This window comes from Dromaius novaehollandiae, chromosome 9 (assembly GCF_036370855.1).
Source record: "Dromaius novaehollandiae isolate bDroNov1 chromosome 9, bDroNov1.hap1, whole genome shotgun sequence".
In the NCBI taxonomy this organism is placed as follows: domain Eukaryota; kingdom Metazoa; phylum Chordata; class Aves; order Casuariiformes; family Dromaiidae; genus Dromaius; species Dromaius novaehollandiae.
The window spans coordinates 3,347,243-3,372,004 of NC_088106.1; the positions used below are offsets into that span (position 1 = coordinate 3,347,243).

The following is a 24,762-nucleotide window of genomic DNA, read 5'->3' on the forward strand; positions in this document are numbered from 1 at the left end:
GTGGAAATTACCTTAGGGCAACAAACCTGGGCACATTGGCATTGAAATCATTTTCCCTGGAGCACTTACCAGGGCAGGTATTTCGAAGATGCCTCAGAATTAACCCAGGAATGGGAATGAAACAAATGACCCTTCTGGTTCCTGCAGACTTAGGAAAAGGAAACCACAGCTATTACAGTTGGTTTACACTTTATATAAAAGCTGGAAAACATAGTATTTTTAAGGGTTAGCACACTGTCCTCCACATCAAGTTTAGACCCAGGAAAGACATGGTAGAAATTTTTTTTATAAGAGGAATGGGTAAAAAAAGCTCCTTAATAAAAATGGCTGGTTTGGGGGGCAGTGAATATATTGGGAATCAGTTTGGAGGCCAAACCCACTTCCACGTGTGGTGGAGTCCAACACGGGCTGGGCGCTTGACCACGCGACGATGAAGCCAGCTGGTTCCCGGAGGGATGTGAAGGAGAGCGTGAAGTTGGCCCTCGACGCGGGCAACTGCGACCGCAAAGCTTCCCGGTGGCCGCTGACCTCGGGCTCGGTGTGACGTCCCGCCTCAGCGGTGGCAGCAGCGCAGGCGGTGAAGGCACGCCGGCGTGGTCTGGGCACGTGCGGGGCCGATGGGGTGTTTCGGATGATGTCAAGAGAGTAAATATCAGCTTAAATCCCTGCCGAGTAACCCGAACAAAGAGACAGAAATACTTACAGAGTTCACACTGGGAGAAGGAAATGGGGATTGATTTAGCTGCAGGGCTTTTCCGTTTCTAAAGGTGGTGGCGAGCAGAAACCCGTAGCGTTCCCAGGAAACGACGCATTCCTGCAACATCGCAGGGCAGGGAGATTAGCGTCATTTCCCTGGCAAATCCCCATCAACAGAGTAATAATGGTCAGCTCTGCATGGCATTCAGCTGCTTAACCAGATTAGAGAGTAATCCTCCTGGAAGCCCTGGCCAGACTTTCAAGGTAAACGGCCTGTTCTCCTGGACCAGTCATGGGTCTAACGGGAGGTCTCGGTAGGCTCAAGGTTGCACAGTTAAGAGCAGCAAACACTGTTGTAAGGAATACAGCCCAGTTTTGCTAGGGCTGTTTTACGTTTGGGAGCTTAGGGGAGCGACAAGAGGAGTGCTGAAGAGCAGGTGAAGTGATGGCCCGGCTGGCTGAGCCGCTTTGGTGCCTACAGACTTGGATGGGAGACAGAGGCAATTTTAAGGTTGGTTGCGACTTCTTTGTTTCCCTGCCTTCCTGCTCCCCGCTACCTAAAAGGTTCTGCAATTTAGCATGAGAAAGAACAGAAATGCATTTTAGTCTGGGGTTATAGTAATGCCAAAATGGTAAATGAAATGAATTTAGTAGTTAATGATAATAAGCAAACCAGCTTTTAAAGTGTCCCTGCATCCATTCGATGAGAGTAGCAAGTATTTTGTTATATTTCTTTCTGTTTCATAATCAACTCAACATGCCTTGTTTGTATTAAAAACTCTTTTGCACTGAGTAAAATAACTGAAAAGCATGTTCTTTCATCTACAAGGACTTGTGTTCACACTCCTCACCTTTCAAAATCTGTATGAATTTCAAGTTGTTCCTTGCTTTGGAGAAGCAACCTATTTGATGTAGGCTTGTAAAAAGAGATCAATTACATATGTGTTTTGAATAACAATATCTGGTTTCTTCTTGTGATGGGTCAAGTAGAAATATTCTCTCCACATATAATAAGAAATGCAGTGGGCTTACCACAAGATTAAAAATGAGTGTATCTATCTGAAGAAAAAAGAAACCCAGAAAAAAGGAAGAAGGTAGAAAATCATCAAACACACAGCTTATTCACCTAATGAGGAAATGCAGTCGTTTGAAGAAATGTACCCAGGCATTTGCGAGGTCTTTCAATATGGAAAATAAGTAGCAGCGAGAGATGGTGATGCTGCACGGTCATGGCCAGGGCCTGTTTTTCAAAGCCCAGCGCTGGTCCTGGTCTCCTCCGGGCATTCGATGTGAGTGTCGCCGGCTGTCTTTAGAGAGATGCACTTGCTCCTTGCCAGTGTGGTGAACGGACCTAGAAACCATCCCTCTTCTGACCGTACCAAGTCCTGTATGAGGATTGCTTAGCTATGTTTTTAATTCGAAGCTCTGCCACATGGGTTAATCTTTTCTCAGTGGTTTCTCTTCTTTAGTATCATACAGGATAAATCTTCCTCTTGTAATTTTTCTCCCTTCCTGTGCTCACTCCTGTGTCGGTAAGGGAGGAGCTGGTGTCCTCTTGGAAGGAGATGCCCGTGGCAGCCCTTCACCTGATGTTGCATCACGGTCCGTCGGTGCCGGAGGGGAGGGTGGACAACGTGGTGGTGCCGAGTCTTATCCCATGAGACTGCTGCACAAATCGTGATCTTCTTCATGAAACCTCAATAAATTGAAAGCAAGAAGAGAATTCAGGTGAACGCAGAAAGGACCATCTGCATCTGCAGGCTCTTTCCCGTGCCGGATCGAACTCCTGCCAGTTACTGAAATGGTCTCACTCTGCGTGGAACAGGCATGCCCGCAGCGCAAGGTGCCCTGCCACAGGAGCACGAGGGCCAGCTTCCTCCTGCCATCGCTGGGGACTACGGACTAGTGCTGTATTGAGAAATTAAATGTGCTACGAATTACGGGAGCTCTCCCACCTTCCACAAAATGTTATCATTATACTCATCGCATTAAAGAAAAGGAAGCTTCCTAATCCATCACATGCACTATGAGATCCTATAAATAAAGCCTTCTGCGGTCTGTGACTATCAGACTGTAACCTATCAAACTGCTCCTCTGCTTTGCTAAGCAGATATTAGCTTCTTAAGGTGATGGCGATATTAAAATACACTCGAATAAAGAATGACTGTACATCTCAATACAGATTTATTGCCTTGCATGCTGCTCTGGGAGAGACAGCTTAATATCCCCTAAGTAACATCGAAACTACTATGTAGTAAAGAATTTTTGTTGTAATGACTGCAAAAGAGGATCTGTTGGTGGTGCCAGGCACATCTGCCCTCACAGCTGGAAGCCCTGCATACCAAAAAGCAGCACTCCCCAGTCAGCCAGTCCATACGGAAAACCCAGGACAGGGCTGTCCCTCTCCCAGACACCAGGTCTGCTCGGGAGCTCGGACTTTTGGCACAGACCACAAAAAAGGACAGAAGTGGACTTCTGCTTTTGGTGTGTGTAAAACTAGTCTGTGGAAACTTGGAGCCATGGAACAGCTCAGGCCACGTCTTTACACGGGCAAGAGGCCAACAGCAAGCGCCACCATCCAGAGGAGACGAGCAGAAGCGGTGGGAGCAGGAGAGAAGCAGCCTTGACCATGGCTGCCGTTGGTTAATCCAAAAGTATCTTGGGTTATCTCATGCCGTTAGCCTTGATAGTACCTGACGGACAAAGACGCTTAACCACAGAGGTTCATGCAGTCTTGACCAAACAAGCTGTACTACTGTTTGCTGCATATTTTATTCATATTGAACTATGGCCACAATCCAAGGTCTCCCACACCGAATGGGCACATTTAGAAAGGAAACTGGATGCCACTGTTAGGCTTGAAATATTTCGAAGTCTGATCACTAGCTCTCCTAACAGATTACGCCAATCTTTTGTCTGTCTGCCTAAGAGAGTTCCTGGTGTAGATTTGTTAGTGTCCAGTACGAATTTAGGGGACCAAAAAAGAAAAAGTACCGTCCAGTGTCATTCACAGTCACTATTACCACTAGTCACTATTAAGATACGAAATTTGAGCAAGACTTTATATGTCAGCAAAGGAGTAGTTACAATCACACGAGTATGGACAGTTCCTTTTTTATGTATTTCTAGGAAATCATCACCATTAAGAAAGGAAGATTACATCTGTGCTCTGCGCCGCAGAAGCCTTCTCGCAGCACAGTCTCTGCTGTAATGTTACCCTGAGTCTGGAAAAATTACTTTGCTCCGTGTTTATTGTATATTTCTCCACTCCAAGCGGAGACCAAAACACTTCATTACTCCGAAGAAATTGGCCTGTCTGCTCTCAGGGAGGCGGTAACAACTTTGCAGCCGTCATAATTTCATTTTATCTCTAATGGTTTTCAGCGACTAAGAAGAACCAGATGGAGCGTGTTGTGCCGCACGTGCCTCGGGGAGCTCGCAGCACCGAAAGGGCCCCGGTTACACTTTTCAGAGATGGGCCATTTCCACAGATACAGGCATCTTTGTTTGAACCTTAAAAGAAACGCAAACTGGTTGTGATGGGAGGGATCTGCACCAGGAGCCAAATGAAAATATCTGGAATTAGGTACCCGCAACAACCGAGACATTGCAGACCCTCATCACAGAGGCCAAGAAACTTGCATTCGCCGTCAGCAGAAGAGCAGCCTTCAAAATCCTAGTGATCAACTAGATCGGTTTCTGTGTTTCGTTTAACAAGTCGTGATTTCTCTCTCGCATTTCATCTGTCATGTGTCACCCGTTAATCATTGCCGACCCGCGAGGACGGAGATGGACCCTCCAGTTTCCAAATAAACAATAGCACCTGGCAGCCTGCTCCAGAACGGCTGCCAACTTCTGGCTGATAAGAGAGGTCTCTCAAAAGGGAAAAAAACCCTGCCGCCCCTCAGAGTGTGGATCTATCCGTTATGTGGGGTATAGCAGCCGGTCTTCCCGTTTCCGGACCCAAAGCGTATGGTATGATGGAATATGATGTAAGCTGTACGAGGCTCGTGGACCTCACAGCCAAATGGCGTAACCATCTGGCTGATCGTGAGACCAAACCCTGAGACTAATGACCTCAATGAACTGATGACAGCTTGAGGATGATATACTGAACGGCCTCATCAGAATACGAAACAAAATATTGCAGCGCAGACTTTGAGATGAGCATGTGCTGTAACGCTGCTGCGCACCAGTGCAGTTCTGCGCACATCGCGGAGGCATGCCCTAAGCACACGCAGAAATCCTGCACGTGCCAGAAGATTTTGCAAAATCAGGACCTGCACGTTTACCTCTTTTTGTTTAAGGTATTCATGATTCCTCCCTCCAGTCCTCTGGCTACGGTTTATAATCTCCTCGAGATGAATAGCTGCATAGCAACAAGTTGAAAAGTCATGCGAGTTAAATAGCTGCAGATGTTTTCCATCTTTCCCTCCTTCCCTTTCCCCTGTTTGGAAAAACTAGCAAATCTAGGATCTAACTCGCTGCATGTGTCAGCAGAGGCGAGGCACGGGCAGAGCTGAAACAGGGAGCTGCAGAAGGTGAATACCTCATGGCAGTACGAAGCCAGCCTTTTACACATTAACCAGTATTTCTATCCCACATTAGATGCTGAAGCATGTTCATCATTATGCTCCGAATCCTATAAAACGCACTAGAGCTCGCTACGTTCTTAAACCTTACACGACCTTAAGGAGGTTTGTTATATAGCTTTTTCCTACCTTTGCCAAAAAAGTAAACTTTTAATGCAATTAAATGTTTGGATTTAAATACTACATGATAATTAAGGATCGTTTCTAGCTCTATATTCCAACAGACTCGTAAAGCCGTGAGAAGGCTGGTGTCTCCTGCGGTCTCCCCCGCTATAGCTGTTTTGTAGAGTTGTTGTGTATTTGCCACCAGGCCGACGAGGCCAGCTGGCTGCTTATTATTCCTTGCAAATACCATTTTTAAGGTGCTGTTCTGTTCGCTTAATACTCACCACCTCAACCATGCACTATTAAAAGGCCGTCTTTAAACGAACTTTGGAATAGGGAAAATTTGCATGTTACACTGGGCTTCAGCGACCCAGAACACGTAAGATAGATTAGTTTTTTCAACAGAGTTATTTATAGGCTACTCTTAATTAGTTACTTTAAATTACAAAAAAAAAAGAAAGAAATGGAGAGCGTGTGGAAAGCAGTAATTTGGGAGGTAGGTGAAAAGGGGCAATTCGTAACGTGAGGCTGTGCGGTGCTGAGCACCACTCGCGCCGTAATTAACAATTAAGCATCCCCGATGCTCCAGGCCACCTCGGCCCGCGGCGACGGCAGAGCGTGCCGCCTGGCTTTGAGAAACACCGACGTTTTGCCTGTAATGCGACATTTGTGGGTTTTGCTCATTTTTTTAAAAAAACAGTTGGCACTTGTAGTCCCTGAACTTGCTGCGCTGGGTTTTTTTGGGGGGGTCTGGGTCTTGGAGAGCAGCAGAAGGGAGGGCAGAGAGGCCGGGTCCGTCCTCGGAGGGGGGACGGAGGCGGGATGGAGGGACGGGAGGGCAAAGCAGGGCGAAATCCACCACAAACAGCGACGGCTCCCAAAATTCACCATTTTTTTGGAGCCCCCCGGGCCAGCAGGCTCCGCTATTAAGTCACCTTAGATATAGGGCGAAGCGGGGTGCGGGAGCAGGCCCAGCCGCCCTTGGAGCAGCGCTGCCTCCGCCACGGGTTACTTGTGTGCTGTTAGCCGCCTTTTTTTTAATGTTTAGCGAGATTTGGGGAATCTGTGTTAAAAAAGGTGGTTTGGGACACTTGGGGATGTTGCTCAGCGAGGCCGCTCGCCGCTTTTACCTCTCTCGGTACAACACGAACGGCGTGTCGCCCCCCCCCCCGCGGGATCTCCGCGCCCGCCCGCGGCCAGCGCTTTTCTCCACACGGCGGCGCCGCCGCGAGCCGCCCGCCGCCGGCTTTGGGCGGGCACGCGCCTGAGGGCGGGAAGGCGCCTGAGGGGAGCGGCGCGCGCCGGGGGCGGGCACGCGCCTGAGGGCGGGAAGGCGCCTGAGGGGAGCGGCGCGCGCCGGGGGCGGGCACGCGCCTGAGGGCGGGAAGGCGCCTGAGGGGAGCGGCGCGCGCCGGGGGCGGGAAGGAGGCGCCTGAGGGGAGCGGCGCCGCGCCGCCCTGCCCCCTCCCTCGGTGCGCGGGGCGCGGAGGGCGGCTCGGGCCGCGCCGCCCCGCCGCGGCAGCGGGGCCGCCCGCCCCCGCCCCCCCCCCTCCCCACCGGGCGGCTGGTCTGACGCGGCGCCTCTCGCTTCTCTCCGGCAGGACGCCCGGGAGGATGGCATGGATCTAGGGAGCGACGCCGGCAGCAGCCGCTCCAGCTCGGAGTCCAACTCCAGCAAAGTGACGCCGTGCGCCGAGTGCAAGTGCGCGCCGCCGCCCGGCAGCCTGGACCTGGCGGCGCTGGAGGACTCGGAGGAGGAGGAGGAGGAGGAGGAGGAGGAGGAGGAAGGCTACCTGCCCGATGAGCCCCGCCGCCGCCGCGCCCAGGCCGCGCCCCGCCGCCCCGCCGCCGCCGCCCGCCCGCGGCCGCACCAGCGCCCGCCACCGATGGCCCCGCAGGAGCGGCGGCGCGGCGGGGCGGCGGGGCCGGGCGGGCGGCGGGCGCGGCGGGGCGGTGGGGGCGGCGGGGCGCAGCCCCCGCGGGAGCCGCAGCCGCCCGCCATGGACTGGGCGGCCCTGGAGAGGCACCTGGCGGGGCTGCAGTGCCGCGAGCAGGAGGCGCGGGGCCGCCGCGCCGGCTACACCTCGGTGAGTCCCGAAAAATCCCGGTTTAGGAGGAATCCGGGGATCTCGCGGAGGCGCCGGCGGGGGGGGGGAGGCTGCCGGTGCCGCCCGCCCGCTGCTGCTGCTCCCGGCACTTCGGGGGTGGTTTGGGGTTTTTTTTTAGGCGCTCCATATCCCTGCTTCCTGTGAAGTCATCCCGGGGGGGGGTTTTGGGTTTTTTCCCCCTAAATCCTCCCGCACTCCGCCCTCAGGGGCCCGTGTCACACGCCGCCCTTTGTGCAGATGCTCAGCTTTCTTTTTAAAAAAAAACCCTATTTTTCATGCCTAGGGAGCTCATCTTTGCAGCGTTATCTGATGAACTCCTGCTGCCCTAAGCCGGCAGGAGCATCAGCAGCGATGGAAACTCTCTGCCTCCAGCCCCACGCTTGCCCCGGCGTCATTACCCGCAGGATTTGCGGGGCTTTGCCTCTGCACTGCTTTTCCCCTCGGTGTCGTTACACCTGACCACATGCCCTGAGCTCCCGGACTGCATTTCCCGCTGCCCGGCCGTACCGGCTTCACGTGGCACTGGAAACTTTCTTTCCTGAATTTTCTGCCCATCCCTGAGCAGATTTTCCAGGGCCCCAGGGAGCAGCAGCTGGTGCGGTTTCTCCTGGGCTCCCTCCCCTCCGCCCGCGCACATTCCTCTCCGCGAGGAGCCCTGAGGGGATCCTGCGGTTCACCTGAGTTAACGTGGCTTTTGGTTCTTCCTCCTCTTGCTTTAGCTCCTGCCTCTCTCTGAGCAGGGGTTTGCCTTCGCCCTGGCATGCGGGAGGAGGTACCTGAGCTCCGCCGCCCCGATTTCCATGGGGCAAAGGGACGGTGCTGCTGGCAGCAGCCCGGACACCGCGGGATGGGTGTGCGTCTCACCTCCGAGCTGTGGTGATGCTTTCCGTGGCCGTGCTCTGCCCTTGCACGCGCGTTGGGACGTGGCCTCCAGGACCTCCTGGCAGAGGAGCACCTGGGGCCTCTCCGCATGCCAGGGCTGGGCTTGCTTTCCCGGCCTGCATGGTGGCACCCCCTTGTCACCCTGGGGAGATCTGTCTGTGTGCAACGCTGCGCTTGGGTCGTCTTTGGGCCGTGACCTGATTCTTTTGGCTATTTAAAAGAAAGGGATGGAAAGGAGCTGCAGCCGATAGCTGGCTACAGAGAAACAGAGGGGGACCTTCATCTGCTTTGAGAGGATGAGAGCACCACAGAGCCCTGGTGCTGCCTCCACTCTGTTGCACTTTGTCAGGGCTACAAAAGCTGCTTTTTAGTCCGGGGTAGTCATGAAGATGACAAGACAGCAGACAGAGCGAGTGACATCTCGGGGTTGTACAGAAAACATGCGGCAGACCTGGGACGCAACGCCTGGCTCCCGGCCGAGCCCTACAGCACGGCCCGGTTTTCTCTGAGGCTTGCACAAGTGCTGTGCCTGGGTTACTGAGTTGCGCAGAATCAGGTTATAACTCCAGCAGCCTGACAGACCTTCAGATGTACTACCTCTGACTAATGTCCCAAGTTTTAAAAGTATTCCCCACAAACCATGATGACTCAGTACCTTAAAGGCTTCCTGAGATCAGCTTGAAGAGAAAATCTTTCTTTTTTTTTCCTTCTGACCTTGTCATTTTTCAAAGGCTCAATATCTTGCTATTTACAATAAAATATTGTCTTTCCCTGCTGGAAACCCACACATTTGTTTGTAAACGTGAAAATGATGAAGTGAAACTAGCCAGGAGACAACTACCTATGCAAGTGACTAGTCTAGAACTGACTTTTTCTTCTGTTGGTCTGTATTAGCAGGAATTCTCTATAGATCCCGTCGGTTCTCATGAAAAAAAATTTCTGAGTAGTTCCTGGTAAAATCAGAGAAGTTGAGAATTCTTTACGAAGTTGGTACTTGTTTTTAATTGTTCTTTATTGCGCTTCAAAAGAAGGTTCTTCGAAGGTCTGCAGCGTTATTTCCATTACTGCTGCCGGCTTCTGCGCTCCAGAGCTGCCGTGTGACGTGTTGCATTTAGAGTTGGTGTTGACTTTGTTTTGCATTTGCTGCCGAGCTCCGTACGGTTAAATTGCCTGTGGTCCATTCTTCTCAGATTTGGGTTACAGTATTTAAAACCGGTTTCAAGAGTTTCTGCTACCCTCTTGTAGTATGGCTTGCTTCTTTACTTTGCAGTTGCTAGGAAGAAGTTTGTGTTGAGCTGTGCTGTATCCTTGCTGGCGGAGACCAGTCAGGCTGTAGTTATCGGAGAAGGAAGTTGAAAGTTTTACGATAAAAATGCTAAAATGACTTTGGGAAAATTTCTGGGCAGTGAAGATCTGGGGTGAAATGCAGGATGGGGTTAGTATGACTTCAGCTGAACTAAATATAATGTTTAAACTGAAGAGGGACCCTCAGTCTCATCCGTCCAGAGATAGCAGTCTTGTGCTTGTGGCGATTTGACCGTAGCTGCTAGAAGGAGCAGAGAGAGCGAATGTTAATTATGTGGGAATAATGGCTGTCGTTTAACTTTCAGACACAGCTGCGCAACACAAACGAGACGCGAGGGACAAGAATGAGTCTGCACATCAGCACACAGTGTAATGTCAGGTGAAAAGCTTTTACCAGAGACGTTCAGATAGGGGCGGGAGACTTCTGTTCAACGTTGGCACGCAGATCAAATGATGCTGGTGGCAAAAATCGCAGCAACACGTGGGTTGGCTGCTCAGCCGTCATTCTTGCTGAGCTGTAAGTCTGTACTGATAAAAGAGCCTTGCGGAGATGAGGTGGCCTCTGGAGAGGTGCCTGGCAGACCCTCGTGGCCTGGCACGTGGGACGGGCTGTTCTCTAAAGTCATTCCTGCCCTCTGTCTCCAGGGAGAGGAAGAATGAGTCAGGTAGCCGTGAGAAGATTATGCATAGAAATCAAGGAGTGTTTTCTTCTTTCTCCATAAATTAGGGTCTGTCTTCCTCCTCACCCCCTCTAGTTAGGTAACTTCAGTCCACCAGAGTTGGTCCTCCTCTCACGTGCAGAGATCCTTCATCTGGTAGCAGCCAGTCAGACTGTTGAAGGTAGTTTAGAAAGTAAATGACTGCATGATTATGTGAGGAAGGCAAAATAAATGTTTCTGTAACTGCAGTTTGATAGTGCCGCTGGGTCAGTAGCAGCCTGAATTTATTAAATAACATTACTGCTCCCTTCTGCTTGGCCCTTTAGAAGTGTAGCCTTCAGCAGCTGCTACGTCGGTTTATTGGAACTAATACTGTGACCAGATCCGCTGAAAAATGGCATGGAGTGCTTGCTGCCCATCTGCCGAAGCTGTGCAGCTGGATGCACAGCGGGCCCTGTCACTCCGAAACGTCTACACGTGCTGGCCTAGGCTGCACGGCGAGACTGTGAGATTTTCATGTTCTCTGACTTTTCAAAGGGTAAAAGAGATTAGGTTTTCTGAAAATGCATTTGAAAGCTTCTGATTTCAAGCTGTTCCAATGGGCTGAATGTTTCCAGTCTCTAAGCTAAGTCATGTGGAAAGTGAAATAAGGTCAGCCAGGTGTTCGCGGTGTTTGGCTGGATTGCGGGCCGGTGTGGAAGCGCATCCTTCCGGTGTGTTTCTTTGGGGGCAGCTCATCTAACTGCTGCGTTAATCGCAGCTTTGAGGAGAGGCAGCCTGCCTGCACGCCCCTTCTAGCACGCATAGATGGTGCTCCAGCTGAATGAGACGCATTAGATACTCCGGTGTCTGCTGGATATTCATCTGATAGAGACGAAATTACATGTTTTCTGAAGATAGTTAATGCTTAGAAGGTTCCTCAAAGATACACGTGGACTGATCTCATCCAGCTGCAGGAAGCCTGCCGCCAGTATTTTTGCTTTACTCTGCTCAACTCCTGAAGCTTAGCTGTGTCTGAAGGAATAACAAATGCGCCGTGACGTGATTTATGGTGCTTAGGAGCTGTTGAGGTGCTTAGGAAGCAGTGACTCTCTACTTGCAGCTTCACTAATGGTCCTAATAAAATCAAAATCGGCATTAATGGTTCTAATATTCTTTCCATTGCGTCTCTGAGTATGGTAATTACAATCAATAGAATGTATTTTCTGAAAATAATATCTGCAAATTCCGTAGTCAATTAAAAAAACACTTGCGAAACAGGAAACGGCTCAGCCAGATGAGCGCTCGTGACGCTCTGTGGAGGGATGGCTCTGCAGAGGGAGCTTTGCTGGCTGCAGAACAGGCTCATCGCGGCCAGTGGTGATAAAAGCCTGTCCTTGCAACCGGCGGGACTTCTCCTGAACCCCGATTTGTAGGGACCTCCTGTAAGGGTAAGAGTGCGCTGGAGTCTGTGTTTTTCCCTTTTCATCAGTAACATATTTCTACGTATACTGCCAAGATAGATGGATGCTGGTTATATGGTACCCTTGGCACTATAGGTACCAGGTCACTAGCATCAGTGCAGTCTGCCCAGACTCGTGATGTGCCTTCAGACATGTTGGTTCTTACGTTTTATAAAATATACTCAGTGTGTCAGGAAGTTAGGTTTGTTCCCTTCTGAGTCATTTGCTGCTTTAGGCTGTCTTGAATCAGTGGAGATAGGCGTAGTGCTGCTGGCTTCCTTCAGAGCCGTGGTTTAGTCTGTGGTCCGCTGACCGTGGAGGTCTCTGGACCAGTTTGAAGAGGTCCCTGAAAGACCATATAAATACATATTTCCTCTGCCCATGGTATGACTGGGCCCTTGCTTTCCTCTTCTGGCTGCTGAAGCTTTAAGAATTCAAAGTATATATTATATTGTAGTACAGGATTAAATCTTGAAATAGTTTAATAATCGGCCTGGGGCAGGGGTCTCTCTGATGGAGCGGCAGGCAACCTCTGAAAGGAGAGCTGGATTGCAGCAGGCACTGTGGAAGAAGAAATATGCAGACAGAGTTGTCGGGGGGCAGCAGGGGAGTGAAATGCGAGAGGAGACGAGCGAGGCTGCCGCTGTGCCTGACAGACGCACTTTATTAAAGCGGTAAGAGAATATCAGTGCAGCTGGGCTATCAGTAACGTGGACCTAGATCGAGCACAGGGCTCCGTTGTTGCAGGAGGGCAAAGCTTTTATCTTCCCGGGCGTGTTGTCTCCAGGTTTTAGGGAGTAAATATTTACCTGATGTGGTTGGCAATGAGTTTGTTCTCACTTAAAATGAGTAATATTTGCTTGGTTAAGCTTCCTTACAGTGTTAAGCTCTTCATCCCTGGCTGATGTTAGAATGTCGCCTTGGCGGAGAAGGTATTAGGGAGCATGGGAATAGCGGGGTTTTCGATGCTTAAAAGCAATTTTTCCCAGACAAAAATGGTCAGTGCACTAACTTCTGACAAACTAATTTTCAAAATCAAACTTTTGGCTTGTGGAAAATCTTATTTCTGTCATTTTTGTAACACAGAGGCACAGCACGACCTTTTTTCCCCACTCGATGGCTTTAATACAAGGGCTCTTTAACTTATTAGATATGTCTGTCTTATTCCTCATAGGGCAATCGAAGGAAGTAAAATGACTGCTTTGATGAGAGAGGTCCTTTAGGGGCAGTTCATTTGTTTCAGAGCATAGTTGTCAAGGAAAAAAAACATTTTCGCCTTAGGAAGTATTGTAATTTCAGTCAAACAAAGGGTTTATTTGCTTTGTATAAGTGTTCCCCCCAGTGTAACTGGGTGTAATAACTTAGGTGATGTAATGCAGTCGTTGATGCATGGCTGCCACGTTCTGCTGTGTGTGAATCACAGTGGCAGTGTACTTTGGCCACTTTCCACCCAGCTCAAAGGTTAGATGAGGTTGGCAAGATATTAATGATTCTGCCAAAGTATGCAATGTCATTAAGCTAAGAAAACAGATATATGTACTCTAAAGTGCTTGTTTCTTGAAGAGCATTTGTAATTACATAGATTGGGAAGATGTATGTTTGCTTCTTCTGAAACTGGTCCAGGCAAAGCAACTACAGTTAATAATCTTGAGTGAAAACTTTATCTCCATTGCTGCTGCAAAGCCTTTCATTAAGGAAAGTGCTAAATACATGGGATGACAACATATGGATTCTTTTTTGAGAAATGCTTCTGCTTTGTCTGAGCATTAGTATGTTAACTACTCTGTGTTATGGATACCAGCAAGTTGGCAGTAATTCCTGGTCGTTTGGTAAGTGAACGTTTCCTATGGTATGTAGAAATAGCCAAAACAAGCTGAGAGTTGGGTTGTTCAAATGCTAATTGCATCGCAAGTGACAGTAGGTATCTCTTTGGGGTGTGTGTGTGTGTGATGCTGAAAAGTGCTCTTCATGGTACTGGCTAGTATAAGGTCAATGCATCCTTTAAAAGACTATATTTGATATTTGGTATAGCAGCTAGCAAAAGCTAAGCCTTTGTGTAGAGAGAAGTGAGCTTTTTTGCAAGTCAAAATCTTGATTATCTTAGAACATGACTTTATTGGCGTAATCGTGAAATCGCGGTATTCTGCAGTCTAGAGCGTTGCGCTCCTTCCCACCAGCCTGCCCCCAGCCTTCGCTAGTGCTTTCCAATTTTCATTTAAACATAAGCAAATATCTTGTGTTGAAATAGCAGTGGGCAGCAGAAACGCCTGCTTGATAGGATAATAATAATGTACTTATGCGTCTTTTTCTCGCATAGTGGCTGCGATAAACGGAAGGGTTAGTGGTTTAAATTCTCAGATTTGACACGTGCTGTGTAAAACCCGTTGTTTTTACCACTGGAATAAACCATTCAATATGCAGTAGTAACGTTGTGCCTTTCAGCAAAGAAGGATGGCGTGTGTATAGCACCTGGCACTATGGAAAATTATGGTAACTTTTAAGGGAGAAATTACAGGCAGAGTGCATTAAACAGCATAGAAAAGTATTTATTCAGTGCAACTCAAAACACATTTCAGATCTATAGATGAATGTTCAGGAGCCAGGCTTGCTCCATACCGGGCGTAATTGCCCAAGCTGCTGCTGCCAGAGCCTTTCAGTAACAAGTACTGAACTCACCAGGCCCTCAAACTCTTTGGGGCGCTTAGCAAAAGGTAATAAAGCAAATGGAGCAAGCAGAAAGCGATACGGTTGGGGTCTAAGGAGGCCGAGATCGCTGAAGGAGCGGGGACAGAAATCGGTGACTTGTTGAGCAGAGAGCAGCCAGGCACTTGCCTGGCGTGGAGGGGGGAGGACGGCCAGCAGTGTGGGGTCGCGGGTCTTCGCTGAAGACTCCTCTGCCTTTTTCGGGACCCTGCTGCATCCTGGCAGACGGCCCTCGGCCCAAAGCTGGGGCTCGCGGCTGGCGCAGAGAGGCGTCGGGCAGTTCAGCTTCTCTACTTAAAGCTTCAGATCCAACTGCAGGTATCCTGCAAGCATTAACACACATGTTTAGCGGTTGTATGAATTATATAGCAGTTATAGGAAAAACAAGAATTGTTAGTAATTGCTCATTTCATTACTGGATTTAAGGCAGTTTTGCATTAACTGCTAGTTAAAAAACTGAAGCGTAGGCTTACTATTTTTCAAAGTTTGTGCAGAGACTGGAGAGCAAGTTAGAACTGGGTTCTAGTTGCTGTCATGTCGTCATTTCTCCTACTCCTGTCTGCAAAAAGATTCGGTAAAATTAATGGTGATTTCCGTGTGTGTGACAGAGGAGAGGCGTATGCAGAACGCGTGTGAGCCAAGCAGTGCTCACACAATGGTCTGATGTTAAAAACAGTGTTGAGAATGATTTTTGCAGGCAAAGGCCATGAGTACGGCTTCATGGCACACCCTAGATAACTCCTGAGTGGTGCTAATGTAGCTCTCGATATGGGTTGCCTCAAAAAGGAGATATTGCCTTAAGCTTACTTGCTTGGTTTGAAGCTTACTTATTGCCTGTGCAAGAATTTAGCTGCTCTTCTCTTCCGATGTGTGCTGACTGGCGTTTTTAACACTAGTGCATCTCCACCGTGGGTAAAAACAAGCATCCCGCTTTCTAGTGTAACCTTTGCTATCGGGGAAAGACCATTTAGACTCTCTAGTCCGGTGTTTTTCAATCTGTGGCCTGTAAGACGTCAAAAAATAGGCTGTGAAAGAGTTAATAATAATAAATGGAATGTGTATGTATTTCCACGTGTTCAAGCAAGTGGTGGGGAGGTCAAAATCAAAAATCGATTTAATTGTGAATGAAAGCCATTGGAGCGGGGTCAGACCTCCATCCGTGGTATTGGCACCCCTCCCTGCCTTACCCTGCTGTAGATCCAGCTTCTCCTTCGTCCTGGGGCTAAACTGAAGGAAAGTGGAAGCGTTGGGTTCCCGCTAAAGCGGGTGTTGAATGTCCCTAGTTGTTTGCGAAAGACACTTGAGATTTTATCTGTCACCCTCAGAAAGCAAAGACTGTCTAGAAAGCAAAGATGAGCTTTCCCGTGCTGGGTAGTCTGTTTTGTAAGTGCTTATAGGTGAAATGCACATATTTAAATATTTTCCTATTTTTAGCTATTATAGTCACTGTCTGACTTCCCCTACTGAAGTAAAAAGATTCTTCTTGTATTAAGAAACTTCTGTGTGGTAACTATTTTAACAGATAAACACATGCACTTAGCCATGCAAATTATCCGATTTAATCAGGGCTTATTATATATTTACTGCACTTGTAAAAGTTCTGTTGAATTGCGTATAGTAGTTTTAATGTCTGCTTTTAAGTGGACGTGTTTTAGAAGTTTCCACACCACCAGAATCTAGTTTTGCTCGTCCTGAAAGCCTGTTTCTTTGAAGGAGGATGTTTTGCTCCCCTCCGTATTGCCACCAAGTGATTAAGTATTGATCAAGGCGGCGGAGGTGGCAGCCAGGTGCCCGGTCGGTGGCGGATGCTGATGTGTGTGCGGCTCCAGGTAGATAAATCTTCTCGAAGCTCTCATCTGTCAGGGAAGGGAAAAAAAACAGTGCTAGAGGCAAAATTTCCGAGTGTGGTAGTGCAAGCCAGAACAGGTTGTGTTTAAAGTACCTTGTTTGAATGCAAGCGGGACTTGGGAAGCGCTAAGAGGAGCCCCTCCTGCGGAGCGTGCCCGACCCGTGCAGCTCCTCGTAGCCCTTTTTTTTGCAAAATATCCTCTTCTCATGTGTCCAGAGCTAGAGCAGCTGGGGGCTCGGAGCTGCTTTAAATAACAAATTTAAATGAAACAGACTCTTTTTTCAGGGCCAACATCTGATGTATTTTAGAAGTTACTTCTAAATATTAAATGCTTCTGAGAATGCTGTTTTAAAAAGTTGTAAATGCAGCGTTTCAGGCCCTCTGAATCTGTTAGTGGTGAATGGTTTTGCTGAAGATTTTGAATCTCGTAGGAGAAACAGGCTTTTATTAGACTTTCAAAGGAAATATGCACATTATTGAGGTGTATAAAATTCTCTGCTTAGGTTGTGAAAATCATGTGTAATTACCATTGAAAGAAAATGCAATTCTCCTGGTTTCTCCCTATGACTTCATATTGATACTCATTTTCTAAAACAAATAGCCTTTTCAGATAATCACGTAATCTGATCAGTTTGGTGTTTTCCAGCGTTTGTCGCTGTGGACCCGGAGTTCCTATGGATACAGGGCGTTCGCGTGATAAGGTCATTCGAGACAGGCGTAGCAGCAGCGCAGGTATCAGAGGTGTAGGACAGAATAATACTTTTGAGGAGTGGCCGTAATTTCTCCACAACAGAGTTGAGTATGTTTTGGCTGTTAATCTTCAAATAGATCGGCTTTTGCATGAGGTATTTTCCTTAGGTGCAACTGAAGTAAACCAGCACCAGGTCTGGAAATACTTCTTCAAGACAATATACTAATATGTATCTAAAATTAATCCTACTTCTGTAAGTAAATAGCTAAAGACTTTGGTGGGAAATGAGGTTGCATATTACAACTACTTGATCTGCATTTGTTGGCTTAAACATCAGGAGCTGCATAATAGCTATTGTCTTCAAGGGCTTCCGGCTTTTTCAAGCACCTGTACCATTTTTGCGCACTTTGTCATGCCCTGTCAAGCCTATGGAGTCGTTTGCGTCACAGAGGTAGTAGATCTTATTTATAACACCAATTTTGGCTTCCTGCTCGGTGATCTATAGATCTCCTTTAAATGAGAAAATTACATGAAAGCCATTTATTTAAACTTGTTCATGCTTTGTTAAAACAAAATCCAAGCATTCACATAAGCTAGAGGAAATAGGCATAGGAAATTCAAAGGGATTGGGGAAGAATGGTAAATGGAGACATGAAATTTAATTGACTTTCGGTTGGTAGATGGCGATGCTAAAAAGAGAGAACTATATTAAAGTGCTTAATTCTTTATGCATACAAGAGCTGGTAGTGCATGTGGTCCACAGAGTATTGAAATGCTTTTAGTGAGTTATTAAAAATTTAATCTAAACTTTTTATTTAATGTAGCTCCTATATTGAATTTATTAAAGAGGGACTTGGGGAAATACCAGGGTTCTGTGGCTCTCATGTTTTCTGTTTTCCTTGCCTGAAAGTAATTTCGTGATAAACCGTTCTTGGTAATTTTTAGAAAACAATGTGTGAATCATTTTTCCATTGAATTCTCTATGCTGTGTATGAGCATTAATACTTAATATTCCCATATCTTAGCATATGTACTGATACAACCTAGTTGGCCCTTTCTTTCCTCTGCTTTCTCATAAATTATTTCTCAGGTTGAAAATTGTAAAGCCAAATTCTAGCTGTGACTTGCAAAAATGAAAAAAGCCCTTTTGTATTGGGAACATCAGGAGTTGCTCAAGGTATTTTTGTTGAAGGACTGTAAAAACGAGTGATAAAGTAGTGTGATAGTGACGTCTCGGAAGACTGAAACCTAAGTGACTGAGGAAAGATAGTTAGAGGTTTTCACTTGGACATTGTAAAATAGGATTTTATCTTTCATGAAGGCTTTTTGCTCACACGTTAAACACTGATTCTAACTGCGCTGGGCAAAAAGCTTTCCCTAACGAAAGTCGGGCAGTTCCCCTCTTCGGTCAGTAAGGTGGCCAACCGCCGTTTCCAGTTACCTTTTGCTGCAACCAAGCTGAGGAAAGTGCAGTGTTAAAGGCCTTGGAAAAAGATGGATCCAAATTCTCATTCTTTCTTTATAAAGAAACCAGTAGTTAAGATGAATTAGTAAATGACAGTACCAGCACTGGAAATGTGAATACCGGTATTTGTCCCATGTATTGCTGCTGTGGAAGGGGCCCTGTTCTGTGACCGGGAAGCATTTACACCGGGGTGTCTGCATTTCTGTTTTCATCACTGTTGTTAACAATTTAGGAAGGAAAAAAAGCAGCTTCTGTGCCCCGATCGTGTTAACCGAGGATTTCTGTATAAAGTAGTAGTACAACATATTGTTGTTCCAGTTTTGCCCTCTATTTAATTAAGGGTTATCCTCTGGAGTTCTGCTGCCAGTGCCTTGTTCTCTGAACTGCAGAGCTGACAGACGTTTTCCTTTATGGATTTGGATCTTGCCTTTCCCCCGAGGGGTCTCGGGCCGTCCGGGCTTCTGCTCACGGGCTGCATGAACTGTCCCTGGCTCTTCAGGTCCTCTGATTTTTTTTCCACAGAGCTGTTATGAACAGCATCTCTAGTAAGGAGAGCATCTAACAGGAATGTCTTTGAATAATGCCCAGCTTCTTACGTCTGTAGGCTGACCCGGGAGGTCTTAGGAGAAGCAGGAAAATGGCCTGTAACGTCCAAAAAAAAGTGTCGGGAAACGTTCCCAAGTGTCTGATTCTCTGAAGTGAAAAGTAGGTGAAAACCAGGGCAGTCGCCCATAAGCAGAAACCAGTGCGAAAGCACAAACTAGATTATGCATAGCCTTTTCCACCTCTTCTCTCCAAAGTCTTTTAAAATGCATTTTCAAGTGGCTAAAGAGGCAAATACTTCCATGCTCTAATAGTATTTAAACTGCACAAAAAAGGCAGTTCGAGAGCTTATCTAATCCTTCTCGCAGCACAAAGGCCAGATGAGCTACACCTAGGTTTTCCCTGACAGACGGTACCCCAGCTGCTCGCAAGACGTGCGGGGAGGGTTTCCCAGTGGCTCCGCGCAGGCGGCCCTGGGAGGTCGCCTTTCCGAGAGCGCCGGTTCCCGGCGCGGCCGGGCTGCCAGCTCCCGTTCCCGTACTAACGAAATGATTTGGGCATAGAATTGCTTGAAGGTTAATAACAGATGAAATTGTTGTTATTAATAATTGACGCTAGAGAGCTGCTGTAGCGTTAGAAAAGCTCTTCTGATGGTTTGTTCTTGCCTTGGTGCAAAGTGTTCAGGAAAAAGGGACCATATTTAAATGTATTGCAAATGTCGTTTGTATGATGTAGCATACTTTTGAAGGCATGCCTGGTAATTACACTTATTTTTGTGTGTTGAACTCGACTGGATAAAATTGGAGTCAACCCTGGAGTTGTTTTGGAGACCTCGATCAAACCCTACCCCTCTGAGGTCACGTGTTCTGCTGTCGATCCCAGCAGGGTCAGGATGTGATCCTGGAGATTAAAAAGGCAACTGGTTCGTGGTGGTAACTCGTAGCTTTATGGGGAAATTCTTGATTGTTCAAGTAATGTATTTGGATGAGAAGTTTAGTAAACATTTAACGTATACAGACAGTAAACTGTCTCGTGAAGAAATAGCAGCTTCTGGTTAAGTTAACTTTCCACAGTGAAACCAGCTAGAAATAACTCAGTGCTTTGGAAATCACTTGCTGCTTCCCGCTTTGCTGTAGAGCTGCTCTTCTCACTGAGCACCAACAGGTTAATACCAGCTGCCACAAATCAAAGTGGTCCACTGTTCCCTGAAGCAACATCCTGAGAGCCAAGCTTATGGACCTGTCCGGAGAGAGGGGGTATTTTGTTTTGTAACTTTAACTTGTAATTTTGTTGATGTAGTAGCATCACCGTTGCCTTCTCTTGGGCCTCCCCTGGTTCAGGTGTTGCGCAAACAGTGCTTTCACCCCTTTCTCCCTCGCGCCTTGAAACTTCAAACTGTGCCGTAAACATCCGACTACACCTAGGGGCCTGGCTTGACGTATCCGAGCTGGCTGGACTACTTTTGCACAGTATGTAAGTCCTGTAATAGAGCTGCGTGTTAGGAGAAAGAGAGGGCTCTGAAAGCCTCTTAAAACCTACCAGATGCTGCAGTAGGCCCTCTGCTTGCTGGAGAAGGAAACAGTGGTCCTGCGTAGTGCCCTGTGCTCCCGCGGCAAGGTGGCAGCAGGTCTTGCAGTGTTTGGAGAAGAGTCTTGCAAAACCCACGTTTGGGACCCGCCAGGGCAGAAACGAGCACGGGCACGTTACAGCTTTGCTGTACATGAATAAAAGGTGCTAAAAGTGAACCTGGGTGGCTAAAGCCGCCTTGTTTGTCCTGTCCCATCCCCGGTGGAAGGATTGCTCGATGGGGAACCGTCCTCTTGGGTGGGCTGCACTTGCTGGAGGCGTGTGGGGTTGCAGAGTGGCCCGGCAGTGCCGGGGAGCCCCACATGCAGCACGGCGCTGCGGGAATGGGGCCAGCGGGCTCCCAGCCTGGGGAGCCCCTGTCCTCCAGGGAAAGCGGTGCAGGCGGTGGCAGTCCTGCCTTTTGCAGACGTGTCTTAAACCTTTGCTCTGCAGCTCGGTCAGCAAGGCAGGAAAGCTAGACTTTGCCTGCCCCTCCCCGCTGGCTCCGCACAAAAGCGAGCAGCGGCAGGAGGACTCAGCTTCCTCTGCCGCCGCGTCCTGATGGGATTAGGAAGAAATAGCTTCAAGACCGGTTAAATAGATGCCGTCCAAGCAGCACTCGTTTCCCATGCAGTTAGGTTCAGGGTGCCTCCCTGGCCGGGGCGATGCTTCTCTGCTGCCAGGTATTCTGGCAGTAGCGGGGCTGTTGCTGGCACCTCCCAGCTTGCAAAAACCCCATGAATATTAATTATCTCCCTGTCAGGCATTTTTAGGAACAAATATTTCCTTCCAGGGCTTTGTGGACCCAAGTGAGGACAAACAAAATGCTAAATAATTTCTTTTTTTTGTGAAGAGCTTTTCTTTGCTTTCTCTAGGTTGGTAGATTGCTGCCTCTGAGTAGAAGGCAGTGAGTCACGTGCCAAAGCCATCTTCTTTTGAGTAGCCAAACACCAAGAAATCACAAGTGAGAACAGACCACGCAGCTTTTCCTGCATTTGCGTTAGTCGGGGACTTAGTTGGGGTCAAGCTGGTCAGCACCTTTGGGTATGCTTCTTACTTGCAGTAGTACGTGCCTGGTCCTGCCTTGATCAGACCCCTCATGTACGTTAAAAGAGTGATTTCAGGGTTGTTAGCTATGTGGGATCTCTGCTGCACCCATACTTCATCCTCCATAGATGTTCTTCCAGACCTACAGATGAGAAACAGTTTATGGCTCAGCATCTGCCCCAACATACCTGTGTCCACCAGCTCTTCTGTATGCAAAAATATCTTTTGAGCTCAACGAAGAGATGTTGTTTGTAGACTGCTCAAAGCTATGCAAAGATCTTGGCTTCACCACATTGATTATTCCAGACATAAATGGATATTCCTTCGTAACGTTGAAGGGTATTGAGTTGGTAGCTGGGATCTTCTGCGTACTCTGAGATACAGAAGTAAAACTTCTCAAGAATATAGCATATACCTGCTTAGTTGTGCCTTGCTCACCTCTTTCCACTGAAAACGTCAAGTGTTTGAGCCTCGGAGCTGCTGTAGGCAAGATGTTCTGCAACTGCGACTTGGGCCTGTGGGGAAAATGCAGAAAGCCCCAGGGCGCTGGGAGGGGAGCGTGAGCCTCCTCCGTGGGAGATCTGCAAGCTGCGTTTCTGAGACTCTGCAGAGACGCTCCTTGGCCTGGAGGTGCCGTCAAGGGGGTTACCAGCATTCCTCAGTTTGCAAAGCCCTTATCGGCCCTCTTTCCTGGCTGTGACTCTGCTTTCCTGTGAAAACACTGTTTATTCTTTTCCTCCTATTCAGGGCTTGCACCTTCCTGTTGGAGGTGATTGAGAGAGACGCTGTGCAGCAGAATGACAGACTTCTTACCTGATGGTTCCTTTCTGCAAGCAGCTTTTTCCCTGGTTCCTTTCGCACTGCTGGTGTGGTAGATTGCAAAATTATAAGCTGTAGTTTCTCTGTAGAGGGAGTCTGAAGCATAGAAACAGCTTATGGTTCACGGCGTATCAAGGAGTTGTGCTCGTAACTGACTGCTGGCGATTTTCCGAAGCTTTGGAGAAGCGTCGCTGGGGTCACTGGCAGAAGGTAGGGCTGCGCCCTGAGGCCTCCCTCCAGCATGACGCAGGTGATGTACTGGTGCAGTGGCAGCACCGCAGTTCAAAATGCATCTGACCTCAGAGAGATTAAATGCAGCAGCTATGGGTGTATTTGCAGTCTGCAGTGGTAGGACACCAGAGGCAGGAGGAGAGACTTTCCCTCTCTAACCATGGGGTGGGATGGACTGCTCAGATTCTCCAGTGCCACTGCGAGGGCTGACAGCAGGCCGAGGCTGTGCTTATTTGCGGTACCGCTCTCTCGTCTTTGTCATTATATTTGACTTCTCGTTTGCCTTCACAAGCGTCGAAGTTCTGAAGTCTTATTTCACTGCTCAGTTATTGTTATTCTGTTCAAACTTGAAAATTATGTTGAAACAGCCCGTGGGATCTGAAAGCAGCATCTGCGCATGTGCTCCGCTGCGAAGGGCTGTGGAGGAATGAATGCCGTTACTGATGAAATCTGTGCTCTGAAGAGCTCGTGGGCAGGCAGGAGACGGCTGCGATGAGAACAAGCGGCGATTCTGTGCATTTTGGCCTCGGGAACAATCAGCCGTTGTGTGCAAATGCAGCCCCTGCTAAGCACATGCATGAACTGCACGTCTCCGCGCTCCTCCCCTCTCCAGGTACACCTCGAGTGTGGTGGTTGCACATCCCCGTGTACTGTGTCACCTCAACTCCTGGAAAAGCCGTGCACGGTCGCTCTGCTCAGCAGGGCGTTTATACGTACAAAGCCATGCAAAAGCCCGCGTGTCACTTAGCTTGACAAGAGCCTGGGACGTATTCCCAGCCTCCATCTGGGAGACCGTCAGTTAGCGTGGACACACATCTGCCATGTGTTTGCTGGGCTGGTTTCAGTGACTGGAGACTGAACTTGCACAAGCAGACGCACGTGTGCGTTTGGTCCCGGTTAGACGGAGTATTGCGGGACCGGGGTGGTGCCGTGGCTGTGAGGAGCACCGAGGAGGGAAAATGAGAGGGCAGCGGGCATAATGAGGTTGGTATTGGTTGCGTTGCTTGTGGGTCAGGTTTGGAGGAGGTTTTAAACCAGACTAATCTGTGGTTATTGATCTACTCTGTATGCTATGGCTTAGTTTAAAGATAAAACGCTGCATGTTTCGCCTTACCATTTCTTTCTTCCTATCCATCCAAATTTACCATATAGGACTACATTCTTCCTGTGCTGGATACGGATGGCATCAGTGACTTTAGAAAAGGAAAGATTAAGTAAAGGTTCAATTTTGACACGAGGGTGGTGTAAGGAGAAAGCTGTACTGAAACCGTCACATGCTTTTCTGTCAATATTGATCCAGTTCAAGCAGACACCCTAAAGTGAGTCACCTGTGACATTTATTATTTTTAAAGATTCACAGAAAACAGTATGCTCTCATTAACAAAAGCTAAAAATCTTCAGGATAGATTCTGCTAGAAGGGAAGAGTGCCTAGGGCAGAGTAGAAGAGTGGAGGGGAAAAAAATGGTTTAGGAAACAAGACTCTTTTCTCTTGCTCTTATATGGTGCTGCTTTGTAGCCCATGAGCAGCCCGCGTGTTACTCCTTCGTTCCATGACTAATAAGGCTCTGCTAGGATCCACCCTTGCTTATCCTGTTATTTTTAGCTTTTTTCCATCCTCATGCTGAGTGTGCCTGCCCTATCAAAAATTGTAACTTTGCACAGTTATTTTCAATACTGTGTTTTGCTAACCACAAGTCTTATGTTGAGAACTATGGTGTCAGGAGTGAACAGGGGGTTGTTTTTTATTGCTGACATATTTTGTGAGTGGTATTGTTTTAGGGGCTTCTTGTAACTGATGTCCATTTCAAAATGTGGCATGTTTATTAAATGTGTCAGCTTTCTGATTTAGAGGCTGTTGCAGCATAGGATTTTTTTCCCCCATCAAGTGACAGTTGGGTTGGGAATAGAATTTGGAAAATTATCTTTGCATCCATTTGCTCGAAGACTGCAAATGTAAAACAAACATCATGCAAGAAGCAGGTTCTTAATATTTTGCTCACATGGATCAGGATTTTCCTCCACACATTAACTGCAGACTTCCAAAACACCTTGCTCTCA

At 48.0% G+C, this 24,762-nt stretch overlaps 1 protein-coding gene and 1 long non-coding RNA gene across 2 annotated transcripts in view; one reads left to right on the plus strand and one right to left on the minus strand.

Annotated features, from left to right (window-relative positions):
- SCHIP1 (schwannomin interacting protein 1) overlaps positions 1-24,762 on the plus strand; it is a 179,252-nt gene that overhangs the window by 122,553 nt on the left and 31,937 nt on the right. Inside the window, exon 5 of the mRNA XM_064516555.1 lies at positions 6,995-7,480. Coding sequence (XP_064372625.1) covers positions 6,995-7,480 — 486 coding nt within the window. The remainder of the gene's footprint in view (positions 1-6,994; positions 7,481-24,762) is intronic.
- LOC112981325 (uncharacterized) lies at positions 173-2,148 on the minus strand. The gene is made up of 2 exons (XR_010390417.1): positions 704-2,148; positions 173-598 (listed from the first exon to the last, which is right to left on the minus strand). It is a non-coding gene; the product is annotated as an uncharacterized LOC112981325 (long non-coding RNA).